This window comes from Haemorhous mexicanus, chromosome 16, assembly GCF_027477595.1.
Source record: "Haemorhous mexicanus isolate bHaeMex1 chromosome 16, bHaeMex1.pri, whole genome shotgun sequence".
In the NCBI taxonomy this organism is placed as follows: domain Eukaryota; kingdom Metazoa; phylum Chordata; class Aves; order Passeriformes; family Fringillidae; genus Haemorhous; species Haemorhous mexicanus.
Genome location: NC_082356.1, coordinates 1,867,552 through 1,883,211, shown reverse-complemented (window position 1 = coordinate 1,883,211; position 15,660 = coordinate 1,867,552). Strand labels below are relative to the sequence as shown.

General features: G+C 56.3%; 1 protein-coding gene across 1 annotated transcript; it reads left to right on the top strand.

Annotated features, from left to right (window-relative positions):
• Positions 1-13,518: 13,518 nt before the first annotated feature.
• LOC132334935 (olfactory receptor 14J1-like) lies at positions 13,519-14,768 on the top strand. Its single transcript, XM_059861060.1, is given in 2 exon segments — positions 13,519-13,796; positions 13,799-14,768. Coding segments are annotated over 2 exon segments (567 nt in total). The 5' UTR covers positions 13,519-13,672; the 3' UTR covers positions 14,242-14,768.
• The last annotated feature ends 892 nt before the right edge of the window (positions 14,769-15,660 follow it).

Sequence of the window (15,660 nt, the reverse complement as noted above, 5' to 3'; positions counted from 1 at the left end):
CACCCAGGATCTTTCTTTTGCTGCCAGGACCTGCAGGGCATTGAAGAAGAGGGGAAAAGGGTGCTTGTGCTCAGTGAGCTGCCCAGGTGTGCAGTGCTGCAGGAAAAATGGCCAGAAGCCTTTTGGCCTTTGGTGGTTCTGCTGAAGCCTTTGTGGTGCCAGCAGAACAGTTGGGCAGGGGTTGGAGCTGTGGGGATCCCTGCGAGAGCGGTGCCTGGAGATGGCCACAAGCCCTGTCACAGGCAGGCACCGCTATCTGTGTCCTCCTGCCCGTGTGCTGCTCACTGCGTTGCTGAGGGCTCCGAGGTGCCTCTGGATGGGGCTCCTCTGGAGCTGCTGTGGGGCTGTGGCGCTGCTGCCAGGCAGTTTGGCCGGGCTGGGGGAGACCCTGAGGGGCTGGGGCACTGGGAAGCCGTGAGCAATTGTGTGCCAGAGGCTACAAGCAGCCCCCTGGCAGCCGCCTTGTTCCTGGCACCCGGCTGCTCTGGCGCTTCCTCAGTGGGCGGTTGGAGGGACCTCCTGGAATCAGGCATGGAACCCTGGTCCCGGCCTTTCAGGGCTGTGGGGCCAGGAGTTGTGGGGCTGGGCGTGTGCCCTCCCTGTGCTCGAGACTGGAGCCCCAGGCCCCTCAGCCTTAGGCATTGAGCTCCACTGCCTGCTTGCTGAGTCTTGTTCCTGTTGCTGTGGGGGAGGCTGAGCTCTGTGCTTTAGGTGCCGTTGAGCCAGAAGAACAGCAGCTTTGAGCCCAGAGGGGCCACAGAAAGGCCTGGACAGGGCATTCCTGGCATTCCCAGGGCAGGGACACATGGTAGTGTGGCACCTTCAGGGTGCCACGCTGGCTTTGCACTGGGCCACCTCCCTGTGTGTGCAGGGCTGGCTCTTTGCTTTGCTGTGCTTGGCCTTTTGCCAACGTGCTCCTTTGGCTGCCTGCAGAGAGGGGCAGCCCTATAAGAAGGGGGAAAGGCCCTGTCTCCAACATCTCAAAGGGGGAAATGGAGCTCTCCCGGCCCTCAGCCCACGCTGTAAGCAGAGCAGAGCCTTTCCCCCAGCTCTGATGGCTTTCTGTCTGCTGCTGGGCCCTGGCCACCATGACCCACTGCACTTGCTCTGAGTCACCTACAGGATGGCTGCTGCCTCTTGATTTGCTGGCGGGACGTGAGGGTCACTGAGGGAAAGGTGGGTGTCCCAGTGCTGAGGGCACACATGGGTCACTGAGCAGACTTGAAGCTTCCCCAGCAGGTTGCAGGTGCCTTATGTGTCACTGAAGGGAAGGCAGATGCCCCATGTGTGGCCGAGGTGTCATGAAGGTCTCTGAATGGCATGCAGATGCCCAGCATGCCACTGAGGGCACATGAGAGTCCCTGAGGGGAGGCGGGTGTCTGTCGTGTCCCTCAGCGTACAACGTCGGTGTTCCTGAGGGAACCCAAGCGTCCCTTGAAGGGGACACAGGCACGCCACGTGTCGCCGAGCGCACGTGCCGCTCGCTGAAGAGCCACCAGGGATGCTGAGGGGACGTGGGCTCGCCCTGAGGGACACGGCAGGGCCGGGCCGGTCCCCGCTGCGCCGCCGCCGCCCGCTCCCCGCCGCAGGGAGCGTTTCCCGCCCAGGCGCAGGCGGCCCCGCCCCGCCGGTCCCCTCAGCCGCGGGCGGGAGCTCCAACCCGCTGTGGCCGCCCCTCGGGGCCAGGCGCCGGGCGGCCTTCCAGAAGCCATAGGGGAGCTGCCCTGGGGCTGCCCTGCGCTCATACCCACCGAGGAGGATAGGGCAGTGTTGTCTCAGGACTAGGGAGTGTTTCACTTTGAGAGGGGTAAAGCTGCAGTAGTTTAGAGCAAGAGAACTTCACAGCACAGGAATGCTACTGGAATTGCCTGGTGTCACCTGTAGGGCACGCAATGAACATTTGGGCTTTCAAGTTGAGATAATCACTGGACTGTGAGAATAATGAAATTGGAGGTCATCTGTCGAGTACATGTAGTGGGTGGACATTTCAGCAGGAAGATTTGAGGTCATCTCTAGGGGACAAAATTACTTTTGAGAAGAAGTCTGAGTAATTTCTAGAGGACACATAGAGATCATTTTGGGACAAAACCTGAGGGAAATGTTAGGGCAAAGACAGAACATTTGGGGGGTAAAACCTCAGGTTCTCTGACTTCCCACTACCTCATCCCATGCCCCAGCAGGGGAGCTTTGCCCTCCCTGTCCCCAGCCAGCCCAGCCTGGGCACCTCGGGGGTGCCCCCACCCTCCTGCTGAGGCCCGGCCTCGAGGGCTTCTGCCGCAGGCCTGGGAGACGCTCTGGGGAAGCGCCAGAGCAGCCGGGTGCCAGGGACAAGGCGGCTGCCTGGGGGCTGCTTGTGGCCTCTGACACCCAATTGCTCAGGGCTTCCCACCGCCCTGGCTCCTCAGGGGCCTCCTGGTGTTCTGACAATTGACAGAGGTGATTTAATGGACACACCACTGGAAATAATGTCCTTATTTTACTGTCAATAAGAAGGAACCACAGTGTAAGATGATACATTCAATAAAAATGTGTGCTCGGTTATTGTGACAAGCAAAAACAAGCAAGATAGTGCACCTAAATAAGTACTATAAGAGAGAGAGAGAGCTATTTTGAAAGAAACATTACCAATTGCCTAAATTGTTTATCATCTTGCAGATCTGCACTTGCTGGGGAGCTGCATTTTACACCAAGGACCTGGGGAACCGTTCCCAGCAATTGGGAAAATCCTAGGTCATCCATTCACCCAGAGATGAGGTTTCCAAATTTGCCCTGAAAGTGGATCCAGCTTTTATAGGCCCAAAAGAGCAATTCAACGCAACTCAATTATATTTTTAGCCCAGAAACCCCTGCAGCTGATGGTATACTTCACAGCCAGCAGGGACACAGCTAGGCCAAAGCCCAAACCTCTGCTGGGAGGGTTTCCCCTCAAATACCCTACAAACAAACCTCTATTCAAGTCAGTTGGGAAAGTTTCTTCAAATGATACATTTCTGGCACCTAACTACACAGGGTTATGTGAAAGTTTCTGAAGCAGCTGGTTTGGAGTCAAAGAGCCAGCAATAAGAGTCCTTGTCATTTATTTGTAGCTAAATCACACTTCGGGGGACTTGAAAGAGTTTGGAACGAGTTAGAGACCAGACCTCTGAATTTTTTAGCTGTTGCCATTTCTTTTTCTTCTACATAGACAGGAAGGATGAGTTTGGCTCACATCTCCACCGCAAGGCTCAGAAGGTCACAAGACTCCTAGTTACAAGACCTTTTTAAGGATTTATTGGCCAATCAAACACTGCCAACAAGGATATTTATGTTTGTCTGGGTTTGAAAAGACAGGTGTCTGCTAAGGAAGGCAGAGGCCTCCCCTGAAATGGAAAATGTGAACCCCCTCCCTCTGAATTGTTATAAGTTTGAAATTAAGGGGCTCTAAGGCAAAGATATGGGACAAGGAATAACTTCTTTAGTAGGAAGGAAAAAAAACCCAAAAAAACAATGCAGTAATACAAAACAATACTGGCAGAGTCAGAATATGGTCTGACTCCCTGTGTGTCAGGGTGTTGGTAGTAATCCCATTAAATGGTGGCTGCAGTTCTCCTGGAGAGACAGGTGAGGTTCTGTTAAAGCAGTGACCATGTAGAAGGGTGGAGTTTTCCTTTGAAGATCCAGTGGTGGTGTGGATTGGTCTGGTCTTCCTCTGGGAATCCAGTGGGAAAGGTGCTGTGGTGTTCCAACTGTCAGATTACATCCAGGAAGGAATGCTAGGCTCCATCCCCTGGGTGGAGCTTCTCCCAATGGGATGATGTAATTTTATCAGTCATGCAGTCAGCACCTGCAGAGCCCGGCTGCAAGGAGAGAAAGCAGAAACCGCCCGTCAGCTGAAGGCTCCTGTGCCCTTGTCCCAGCTGCCCACGGTGCCCAGGCCATGCTGGCCGTCCTCAGAGCGGTGCCCAGAGCTGCCCATCACTGCTGCTTTTGGCAGCAGGGCAGGAGGGCAGGACGTGTGCCCAGCCTGCAGCCAGCCAGGGCACATCCACCTCCTCAGCAGCTGCCCAGAGCAGGAGGCTCCTGTGCTCGCTGCCATCTCCCAGAAGCTCTGATCCCACCATGCCAGGCAGACAGGGACCCACCTCACGCCCTCCCCTGCTGGAAGAAAAGCTGGTCCCAAAGGATGTCCTCAGCCTTCTCCAAGGGCACGGCCCATCCACACTGCAGCTGGTCCCAAGCACTTCCTGATCCAGACTGGACCCGACCTGGAACACTTCCTCTAGAAAAACAAACAACAAATTATTGAAAATAGATTACAGACAAAAAGGGGAAACAAGAAAAGATATAAAAAAATCTTCTCTGTGTGGGGCTTAAGGAAGACCACCCCCTGCATGCAAGGAAAAAACCCACACACGGGTGAGGGAAGCCCAGGCTTTCTCCCTTCCCCCCTGCACTGCCCCCCACAATAACGCTGATCCCAAAGCAAACAAGGGCAGTGGAGCAGCCCAAGCCCTTCCTTGCCTGCACAGCAAAGCAGCCTCAGCACAGGTTCTGGAGTCCCACCTCTGCTCCCACCGTGGGGTTTGTTTGTGTCGGGCTGGCTGCCTCAGCCCCAGCCCAGGGCACGGTGGGGGCTGGGGGCTGTTGGCAGGGCCAGGAGCCCACTCCCATTTCGTACCCAGCCCAGCCCATCCCCCCAGCCCTGCCAAAACCAGCTGGGCAGGCGACTGAAGGATCAGCTGCATCTGCCCCAGCAAAGGGGGAACCTTTGGTTCCCAGCCACGCTGTGCAATGCCCAAATCTGGGAGCATCCCCCTGGGTGTGGACTCATAAGTAAATTTTCTGTGGAGCCTGGCTTTGAAGAAGGTGCCACAATCAAAGTCCATCATCTTCAGCTGGCCTGTGGCCAGGTCCAGGAAGAGGTTGCCATCCTTGATGTCATCCTTGCTGTCTCCAGCAGCAGCAGTCCCACCTGGTACAGCTTCTCCAGGGGCTCCTTATCCTTCCCTGGGGTGAGACCAGGCTCTCAGGTTCTGCCCAAGGCCCCAGCTGTCAGGGAACCAGGACAAGCAAAACCAGCTCAGATGGTGGCCACCAGTGCTGGGCAGAGCAGCTCAGCTCAACAAAAAGGGCTGTGTGTTCCCATCTGATGAGCCCTGGGCAGTGACACAGGCAGGACAAAAAAGTCTGGCTTCCTTTGCATCTGACTGCCAAAGCATGTGTGGAGCTGTAACTTACCAGGGCCCTGCATCACAGTGTGCCTGTGGCTCTCTCCCTTCTTCTAGGGCAGATGAATATCCTGCATCCAAGGATGACAGAGCAGCTCTTCTAATGAGGGCCTTTCCAAGTCCAGCATGGATAAACACTGCCTGATCAGATCTTGGCACTCTGGGCAGGGATACCACAAACCGCCGGTCAGTTGGAGAAGGCTCCTGTTGGCTTTGCCCCACTAATCCCGTGCCCAGGCCATGCTGGATGTGCTCAGAGCTGGGCCTAAGCTTTCCCATCCATTCCCTGTTTTGGAGGAGAGCAGGAGAGCAGGACATGTGCCACCTCCTCAGCAGCTGCCAGAGCAGGATGCTCACGAGCCTGCTGCTGTCTCCCAGCACTGGTATTCCCCCGTGCCCAGAGATGAGGATCCACCTTGAGAGAGCCCTTGTGGCAGCGAGAGCTGATGGTCCCAGCTGATGTTCTGGCCCCTCCTGAAAGGGTGCTCCCCACAGACCATCTGGTGCAGCAGGATGCCCAGGGACCAGATGGTAGCTGGCCTGCCATAGTACCAGCCAAAGTGGGTCCATTCCGGGGGGCTGTATGACCGTGTTCCTATGGAATACAGATGGAGTTCATCAGGGGGATGCTGCTGCTCCCAGAGCCTGGCCCCAGCATCCCTGCTCCAGTGGCACACGGGGTGTGACGCACTGCCCTCTCACCAGCACCTGGGACTTCTGTACAGACTTGGGGTTGGAAAAGAAGCCACTGGGGTTGGAAGAGGGCAGTGGAAGCCCTGGCAAGGCCCCATCATAACAAGGAAGAAACCACTCAGTGCTGGGGGAAAAACCATGCCTGCATCCTCCCTGCCTGCATTGCTCCAAAAACATTATGAACCCAAAACAAAGCAGGCGAGTGGAGCAGTCCAAGCCCATTCTCACCTGCACACCAAACTGGCTGGGGCACTGGTTCCGACCCCCCCTCTCAGCTACCACCACCCACGGGTGTTTTTGTTGGGTTGGCTGCCCCAGCCCCAGTCCTGGGCAGAGTGGTGGGCAAAGGCTGCCAGGAGGGCTGGAAGCTGGCTCCACACCCAGCCCTGCTCAAAAGCAGCTTGGCTGAAGTCTCAGTGCCATGAAGGGCTGCAGAAGGGAGAATCCCCACTGCCACACCCAGCTTGGGCTCTGAGATGTTGGGCCATGAGATGCTGGGACCAGGAGCACACCCTGTGTGGGCTCACCTGCAAAGTGAGTGTAGGCTGTGTCCTGCAGGTAGGTGCCACAGCCAAAGTCAATCAATTTGGCCTGCCCAGTGTCCAGGTCAACCAGGATGTTCTCTGGTTTGATGTCCCTGTGCAGGACCCCGCAGCTGGTGCAGTGTCGCACGGCCTCCAGCACCTGGCGGAACAGCTCCCGTGCCACCTCCTCGGGCAGGAAGCCCCGTGCCCGAATGAAATGCTGCAGGTCCTGACACCGCTCCGGGCGCTCGAGCACCATCAAGACGTCGTTGGGGAGCTCAAGCCACTCCAGCAGCTGGACCACACCAGGGAAGCCAGTGGACACCTTGGCTAGCAGCACAATCTCCAGGGGTGCGCTGGTGCCGTCGGGCTGCGGGAGGAGCACGATGCCGTCAGTGGGGCTGATGCCGTGCCGGGGCTCGGGAAGCCCTCAGCCAGCCTGGGATGCTCTGTGCCCTGCGCTGGCCCCACGCCCGCTCTCCCTCGAGGCGTCCTGGCGGCTTCCACACTGTCGGGCCTCGGCTCATCCCCGCCCGGCACGGCCCGGCTGCTCCCGCTGGCCCCGCTCACTCACCAGCTCGCCCCAGTGCCGGACGCGCTCCCGTGGCACCCTTTTGATGGCCACCTGCAAGCCAAGGGCAGCAGCGGGCTGAGTTCGCCGCCCGCCTTTCTCAGCCCCATCCTCCGCCCTCCTCCTCCTCCGCCCCCTCCTCCTCCTCCTCCTGCGCCCGCCGCTCACCGGGGCGCCGTCCGAGAGCCGCGTGGCCGCGAAGACGCTGCCGAAGCCGCCGCGCCCCAGCAGCAAGCCCAGCCGGTACTGCTCCTTCAGGCCCTGCTGCGCCTTCCCTGCCGGCGGGACGCGGCTGTCAGCGCTCGGCCCGGGGCCGGCAACGGCCCCCGAGCGCCCCTCAAGCGCCCCGGGCCGGCCATCCCCAGGCGTTCGCTCCCTGCAGCGGGACAGCGGCGGCTCGGGGCCGGCGGCCGCGCTGCCGAGCGGCGGAGCTCGGGCCGGGCAAGCAGGAGCGGAGGCGGCGGGAGCGGCCGCGCCGCCTGTGTCCTCTGCGGGCCCCGGGAGGGGCCGGGGCCGGGGCCGGGGCCGGGGCCGGGGCCGGGGCCGGGGCCGGGGCCAGGCTCGGGCCAGGCGGAGCCAAAGGGAGGCGATGCCGCCCCAGCCCCAGGCACTGATGCCCGCCCAGCAGCGCCACCGCCAGTACGACCAGAGCCGGCCGGAGGCGAGACCGCGGCGGGACGCCCGGGTCCGGGCACGATGCAGCCCCGCCCGGGGCCAGGGGCAGGCGTGGGGCATGGCCCGACCGGGCATGGGGAGAGAGACTGGGAGAGGAGGGGACCCCGGGAAAGGGAGTCCGGGAGAGGGAGAGACAAGCGGGACTGCGGGACAAGCGGGACTGCGGGAGAGGGAGAGGACAAGCAAGAGGGACTCGGCAAAGTCGCTGCTTTCGCTGCTGCTTTCGCTGCTGCTGCTGCCGCTGCAAATGAAGCGCCGGGGCCGTTTGTCCCCGTGTCCGTTTGCCCGTTGCCCACTCGCCCCCGCGCCGAGCCCCGCGCTCCCCGGGGGCAGCCCCTGAGCCTGTCCAAACACGGGAACTTGGCCGTGTTCAGCCAAGACCCAGAGTCTGCACTTCTGCACAGCGGCACAGGAATCCCCTTGGTCCCTGCTGTGCATTGTCCCTGCTGAGGGTCAAACACTATCGGAGCGCATTCCCTGAGTGCTGAATTTGTACGTGACCCAGGCACTGCACTTACCTCTCCAGCATTGCTTTCCAAAGAAAACCAGGGGAAGGCAAACTGGGTGTAGCTCATGGTATTTGACAGTGTCTACAACTTGCCAAGTCATGGATCTTCGAGGTGAGATCCATTTGGAATTAATGGGAAGGAGAAGTAGTGCAAGATGGAAAAGGGGAGCATAAAAATAAATCGAGTAAAACATCTCAGATGGTTTCTTTCTGTTTTCTTTGAATTTCTTAAAAGCTCTTTCAGTTTTCCCATCATCTGCTCCACAGTCCTCTTTGCTCTTTCCAAGAATCTTTCCTGGAGAACGAGGTGCAGCTTCTGTCACAAGATGTGCCACCAACTGCAGCTCCTCTTGGCTTTCCACACCGTGCATGCAGCACGACTCTTGCAGCAAAGCAGGACAAATATTTGAAGAACTTGACAGCTTGTTCTTTCTTTTCCTTGTGGGCTGGGCAGTTGTGCCATTGGTAAGGTTTTCAATGTTACTGTTCTACCCTCAGAAAACATGATGGGCTACCAGGAATTGTTAGGGAATGCAAACCTGACTGAATGCAGAGAAAGAATCTCCAGAGCCTGCAGCCAGAAATGGAGAGCTGTGGGATAATCATTCCAACATGCCCGTGGACATAGGGAAAGTGAGCTAGAAGATGAAAATGGGCTGACAGAGGGAGTTTGTTTCAGTGTTCAGTTCAGATGCTTCTACATCTCATGCATTGATATGAATCAAGAGTACAGTCAGTTCATGAAAAGTACCAGAACATGCTGGACCTGTCAGGAGATGACTGGAAGAATCTGAAAAGGAGAAATGCAGGGAATGACTTGGCAAACTTTGTCTCTAAGAAGGGTCATTTTTTCCTAATAATTTCTGATCAATTCCCTCTGCTTTTGTGCTTCCTAACAAGTCCATTTTCATCCCAGATTGCCCATGAAATGGGAACCCAGAGCTTGTGGAAGTGCCTGAAAGATGCCCTGTTCCTCTGCAGGGACCCTGAGGCTGAAGCAGGAGCCTGAGCCCTCTCTGGGGAAGCCTCCTCCGAGCTGGAATTTGTGCCGTGCTGGGAGAGGAGGAGGAGGGGGAGAGCGCTGGCGCTGTGTGGCAGGAGCAGGAGGTTTGGGCCGCAGGACATTCCGTCTGCGCCGCTGCCCCGCAATGGGCGGCCGTGCCCGGGGCTCTGGGCCTGGCCCCGCGTGCGCTGAGCTCCCGACACTGCGGGAGCTCCCCGGGCTGGGCTCAGCTTCCCGCTGGGACTGGGCAGCAGGCTGGGCTCCAGCTGGGATCAGCAGCAGCTGGAAATACCTCTGCGCATCTCCACTTGCTGCTGCTGCTGCTGCTCAGAAGGAGAAACAATGAAGTGAGTCGAGAAGTTCTGGTTTCTGTTCCTCCTGGTGGATTTTTTCATTTGATTTGACACTTGAGAGGCAATTTCTGTGATTTCATTTCAGCAGCAGCAGCAACAGGGCCGTGTTTGAGCACTGCAAATGTGGTCTGTGTGGCTTTAATTCTCCTTGACTTAGTGCTCAGGGACTTTAGAGGATTTCAAGATCTGCTAATCATGATGCCTGTGACCAAAAGCCTGAGTTCACCTATTGCCGGCCGGGGGTCTATGTACAAAATCACAAACAGGACGGGACTGCTGAGGAATGTGTCTTGAGGTGTTTATTTTCCAGCATCAGTCTCATTACATGGTTATGACAGTGGGAAGATGCCGGCAGTTTGTCTCCTCGGCAGCAGACAAAGAACTCAATGTTACAACTAACTTTAAGAGTTTTTTGACCAATCACACAAAGCAAAAGCATATTGACAGTAGTTCTATCCAACCATTATAAGCACACGTACCTTCGGTTAAAACAATGCCTGCTTATTTCGAATACAATACCTGCTTGTGAGCCACAATGTTCAGAGCTCATTATTAAACTCAGTACTTCCTAATATCAGGCTAGATATACTTTTCTGCAGCTTAGGGAGTTTTTCTAGCCAAGCGTTAATACACAAATTATTGTTCTATTTGTCCTTACTTTCCCACTTCTTATTTAACTTTTCTGCTGCCCTATCTCATGGTTACAGCTCAGCTCTAATCACAGTTCTGCTGTCTCTGAGGCCTGCCTTTTGCAGCTTTCCCAAAACCCTCTGATTTTAAGGATTCCCACATTCACCGTCACGAAAGCACTCTGGGTAGCACTGATCAAAAAAGGCAATTGCAGTTTTACAGATAAATTTCAAGTGGCAAGAGCGCCATGATCTCCAATTGCCAAGGCAAAGGCAGCAGCAGCCTCCTGCTGTCACCTCAGGGTGAGTAAAGCAGTGCTGAAAACAGCGCTGGAACCCGATCCTTTCTTTCTCTGCTGGCTGGGTCAGGGCAGCACAGGCGGGCCCTGCGCAGTCAGGGCTGTGTGTGGGTGATTGCTGCTCTACTCCAGAACTGAGCTGGAAAAAGCCCTCGGGAGCCGAGGCAGGAGCAGGCGGGAAGGGGCCGGCGCTGCTGCTGCTCCTGGCCGGGAGCCCCGGCTGGGCCGGGCCGGCGCCCCCTGCGCTGCGGCTGCTGCTGCTGCCAGAGCCGGGCGGGACTCGGGGACAGGGAACGGACACGGGGGGACAGCAAAGGCCTGGCGGCTGCAGGGATGGTGGCGCTCGGGCCAGCGCCAGCACAGAGCTTCAGCCCGCAATGAACCCCGAGGGAAACGCTGGGGAAAGGCTCCATTTCAGCCTTTCTTCACTCGTGGCTGTGAAGGGACTGAAATAAATGGAGAACAAGCAGGGCCCGACCCCTTCTCCTTTGGGAGGAGCCCCAGGCCTGGGGCTGTGAGGGGCCGTGGGGGTCTGTGAGGGGCTGAGAGGGGCTGAGAGGGGCTCAGATGGGTCATGAGGGGCCATGAGCTGTGAGGGCTCCTGAGGGGCCATGAGGAGTTTTGAGCGGGCCATGAGAGTCTCTGAGAGGCCATGAAGGGCTGTCGGGGACCTTGAGGGGGAGAAGGGTCTCTGAGAGGCTGTGGGAGGCCAGGCACCTCATGGAACCAAGGGTTGGTTATGACACTGTGGAACCAAGGAGACTGTTGTTTGCAGTATAGAAACTTATGGAGTCAAAAGTGCGCTGTGACATTCTGGAGCGTCATGGAACCATGGAGACCATTATGACACTTCAGGACTCACTGGAACCAAGGGGCCATTTAACCTAAGGGTCATTGTAGCACGGCGGGGCCTCATGGAATCAAGGGGATCTTAGTGGGGCTCCGTGAGACCACCGAGAGATTCTGACTCTGTGGAACCAAGGAGACCATTGTGACACTACAGGGTGCGGTGGAACCAAGAACGCGTGTGACAGGGAGGAGCCCAATGGAATCAAGGGGCCATTCCCTATTTCAGGGTTTCATGGAGCCAAGGTGTCCTTGTGACACTGTGGGGCATCATGGAATCCTGGAGACCATTCTGGCACTTTGAGGCCTTGTTGAATCAAGGGGCTCTGCAGGGCCTTGTGGAACCAAGGAGCTCTTTGTGACACTGCAGGGCCTCATGGAAGCAATGAGACCATTCTGGCACTCTGAGTCCTCATGGAACCAAGGGGCCATTGTGACACTATGGGTGCCCATGGAAGCAAGGGGCCAGTGTGCCATAGCCTTGCCCTGAGAAACCAAGAGTCCATTGTGATCCTGCAGAGCCCTATAGAACCAAGAGGCCATTGTGGCACTCTGCACAGTTCCATGCAACCAAGAAAAACCATTTTTACACTGCAGGACTTCATGCATGCAAGGGCCATTGTGCCACTGCAGAGCCACGGAGACCATTGTGATGTTGCTGGGCCGTCTGGAAACAAAGATCTGTTGTGATGCTATGGGGCCTCATGGAACCAAGGGGCAGTTATGATGCTGCAGGGCCCCAAGGATCCAAGAACATTGAACAGGTCTGGTTGGCTTGGCCTGACTGGTCCAGCTGACCTTGGAATGTTGAAGGTTGCTTCTCATCTGCCCCTAAAACTCTGGAGTTCTGTGCTTTCTTTCCTGTGGGAAAGAACTCTTCTACTCCTCCTGGTGTTCATGGCTGAAATTGGGATTTTACCTCCATATTTGATTATATCCAAAGATTGTTCTTATATGTGGAACCTGCCCTAAGCACTGCCCGGTTTGTCTGTAGGGGAAATCCCCTGGGTGCCCCTCCTTCAGCTCGAAACTGCCAGCAAGGGTCAGCTGAGAACAGCCCTGCTGGGCAGAGCTGCTCTCTTGTCCCTGCACTGAGAGACCATCCCTGTTCCTCTCAGCCCCACACGATTTCACCTGCAGTGCTTTAGAAATGTCAGGGATTTCAGACACCCACAACCACTCCTAACTGTGGCAGGTGCAGCTGGATGAACAAATAAAAGGAATTCTCTCAGCTCAGTTTTTCAGACGAGCAAATTGCAAAGAGAAGAGCTGAAAAGCTTTTTTGGTGTTTCACTAATCCGTTTAATTGGTGATCACCCAGCATTCTCAGTTGCCTCTCTCTGCACAAGAAGAAGGAATCCTCTGGAGCCCATTTGTGTGAGTCCCTACTCTCAAGGCCTGAAAAACCCAGAGCCCAGGTGAGGGGAATGCAGAGAAGTGTTCCTAAAAGAGAGACCCTGAATGTTGAATTGCTATGGGATATGCAATATATCTTGCTCTAAGTCTGTCTCAGCTCTGTCCTGCCTTTTCCTTCTCAGGAGAAAATAATTTCCTGAGGCCACAAATGTCCAACAGCAGCTCCATCAGCCACTTCCTCCTGCTGGCACTGGCAGACACGCGGCAGCTGCAGCTCCTGCACTTCTGCCTCTTGCTGGGCATCTCCCTGGCTGCCCTCCTGGGCAACGGCCTCATCATCAGCGCCGTAGCCTGCGGCCACCACCTGCACACGCCCATGTTCTTCTTCCTGCTCAACCTGGCCCTCAGCGACCTGGGCTCCATCTGCACCACTGTGCCCAAAGCCATGCACAATTCCCTCTGGGACACCAGAGACATCTCCTACTCAGGATGTGCTGCACAGCTATTTCTCTTTGTCTTTTTCATTTCAACAGAGTTTTCCTGTTGTATTGCACTAAATAGTTTATTTAGTTGTTGTTGTTGCACTGGTGATGGGAAATTTCTACTGAGCATGTTGGGTCAAGTAGATGGGTTTTCCCCCTCCCTCATCATGGTCTCCCCCTCACACTCCCCCCCGTTATACACACCAGGTCTGTCCCAGAGGTACTTCACCCCTCCCCAATGGCATCCCATTGGCTCCAGTCCTCTCTCCCCCGCCCCCAACCCCTAGGGTATAAAATCTCCTGTGTGAGAGTTCCACGCGCTCTTTTTCTACCTGGGTGGCCCCATCACCTGTGTCTTGCACCAAGCCAATAAACAAGATACTTGCACCCACGTGGAGAAGAGCGCCTCTCGTCTTTTACTTTCGTCTATGTGGGTCCGTGTGGGCTAGAGTCTTAAGCTAGCCGGATTGGACTCATATAAGGCCCAGGAAAACCTCGGATTACCGCATTTTCCCTCCTGACCATCATGTGCTACAACCACTACGTTTCCATCTGCAAACCCCTGCACTACGGGACCCTCCTGGGCAGCAGAGCTTGTGCCCACATGGCAGCAGCTGCCTGGGCCAGTGCCTTTCTCAATGCTCTGCTGCACACAATACATTTTCCCTGCCACTGTGCCATGGCAATGCCCTGGGCCAGTTCTTCTGTGATATTCCCCAGATCCTCAAAGTCTCCTGCTCACACTTCTACCTCAGGGAACTTGGGCTCCTTTCTGTTAGTGCCTTCTTATCATTTGCCTGTTTTGTGTTCATGGTTTACTCCTATGTGCAGATCTTCAGGGCCGTGCTGAGGATCCCCTCTGAGCAGGGACGGCACAAAGCCTTTTCCACCTGCCTCCCTCACCTGGCCGTGGTCTCCCTGTTCCTCAGCACTGCAGCCTTTGCCTACCTGAATCCCCCCTCCATCTCTTCCCCATCCCTGGATCGGGGAGTGTCAGTTCTGTACTCGGTGGTGCCTCCAGCCCTGAACCCCCTCATCTACAGCCTGAGGAACCAGGAGCTCAAGGATGCCCTGAGGAAAATGATGACTGGATGATTTCTGAAGCAACCAATTTCCCATTTTCTTCTGCATAGCTTTCAGAATGGAACTCATGAAAGGCCCAACAGGCCTTCCGAGGGCTTTGGTAATGTTCAGTGGGTTTTTCTCTCATAAAAATACCCTCAATGAAACTCTTTAATCCCCCCATCAAATTCACTGTTCACCTCTTGATCTTGACCCAGAAGCTCTGTAAACCAGGGTTTGTGCTATCGCTGCATTTGAAGAAAAGAAACTACCTTGCAGTGCCTGTTTTATCTGGGATCCCAGCTCAGAGACCTGCATGAAGTTAGAGGGGAGAAGGGGAAAAGAGTCCCAGCAGAGCAGCACGGCCAGGGAGCAGCAGGGGTTGGTCCTTTCAGAGCTGCCCTGCCCAACTCCAGCCTCTCCTTCCCATCCCTGCTGTGGCTGTAAGGCCGGAGTGCTCTGGCAGCTTGGTCACTGTCCTGCTGCGTGTCCCTGCTGTGGCCACAGGCAGGGACAGGCCATGGGCACTGCTGGGACACAGCTGGGCTCCAGCACAGCAGCTCCATCAGCCAAGGGCATCTCCTGAGGCAGGGCAGGGAGGCTTTGCTCTCCTCCAGAGCTGCTGTCAGCAGTGTGCCCCAGGAATTCCCTGGCACAGCAAAGCCCAGTGCCTGGGGCAGAGGGGAGTGTGCAGGGAGGGCTGACAGCAGTGTCCTGGCACAGCCAGAGCTCCTGGCATGGACCTGAGGGAGCAGCAGAGCAGGGCCTGGGCTGTGTCTTTGTTCTGGGGACAGCCTGGGAAGGTGCCCCAGGGCAATTGTCCCACACCAGCCCCTGCAACCACCATTGCCAGCACTGGCCTCTCCCCACCTGCAGGAGGTTGTTTGTCCCTGCACGGAGGGACACCAAGTGACCAGGCCAGCTGGCCATGTCTGCTCTGTACTGAGGAGATCTCAGCAGTGCATCGTGTGTGTGTGGGGAGATGAACCCCAGTGAGCACAGACACCATCAGCAGCACCTGGGGGTGGCACAATTCCAGTGGCACAAACAGTGCCTTGAGGCCACTGCACTCTGAGAGTAACGTCCTCTGGGAAACCACCTGAATTCTTTGCTGGACCATGCTGAGGATTGCATGGAAAGAAACATCCAGGGCAGGGAGGCTCCAGAGAAAGTGCTCAGGTGTCCTGGGGTGGCTTTATGATGCTGAATTGTATCCCCATGTGTCTGTTTAGCCCAGAAATAAGTTCTGCACCTTTAAGACTGGTCCCAAGAACAAAGGCAGGGAAGTCACAGTGTGCAGTTTCTGTGTGCAGAAGCTTCATTTTCCCTGCCCTGGAATTCTTTCTTTCTCTGTGTGTTGATCTGCAGCACAGGCAGCAAGCAGGAAAGAGCTCTCCTTTCCTTTTAGTTAGTTCATTTTAGCTAGCTGAGGCAGAGGAAGTCTCTGGACTG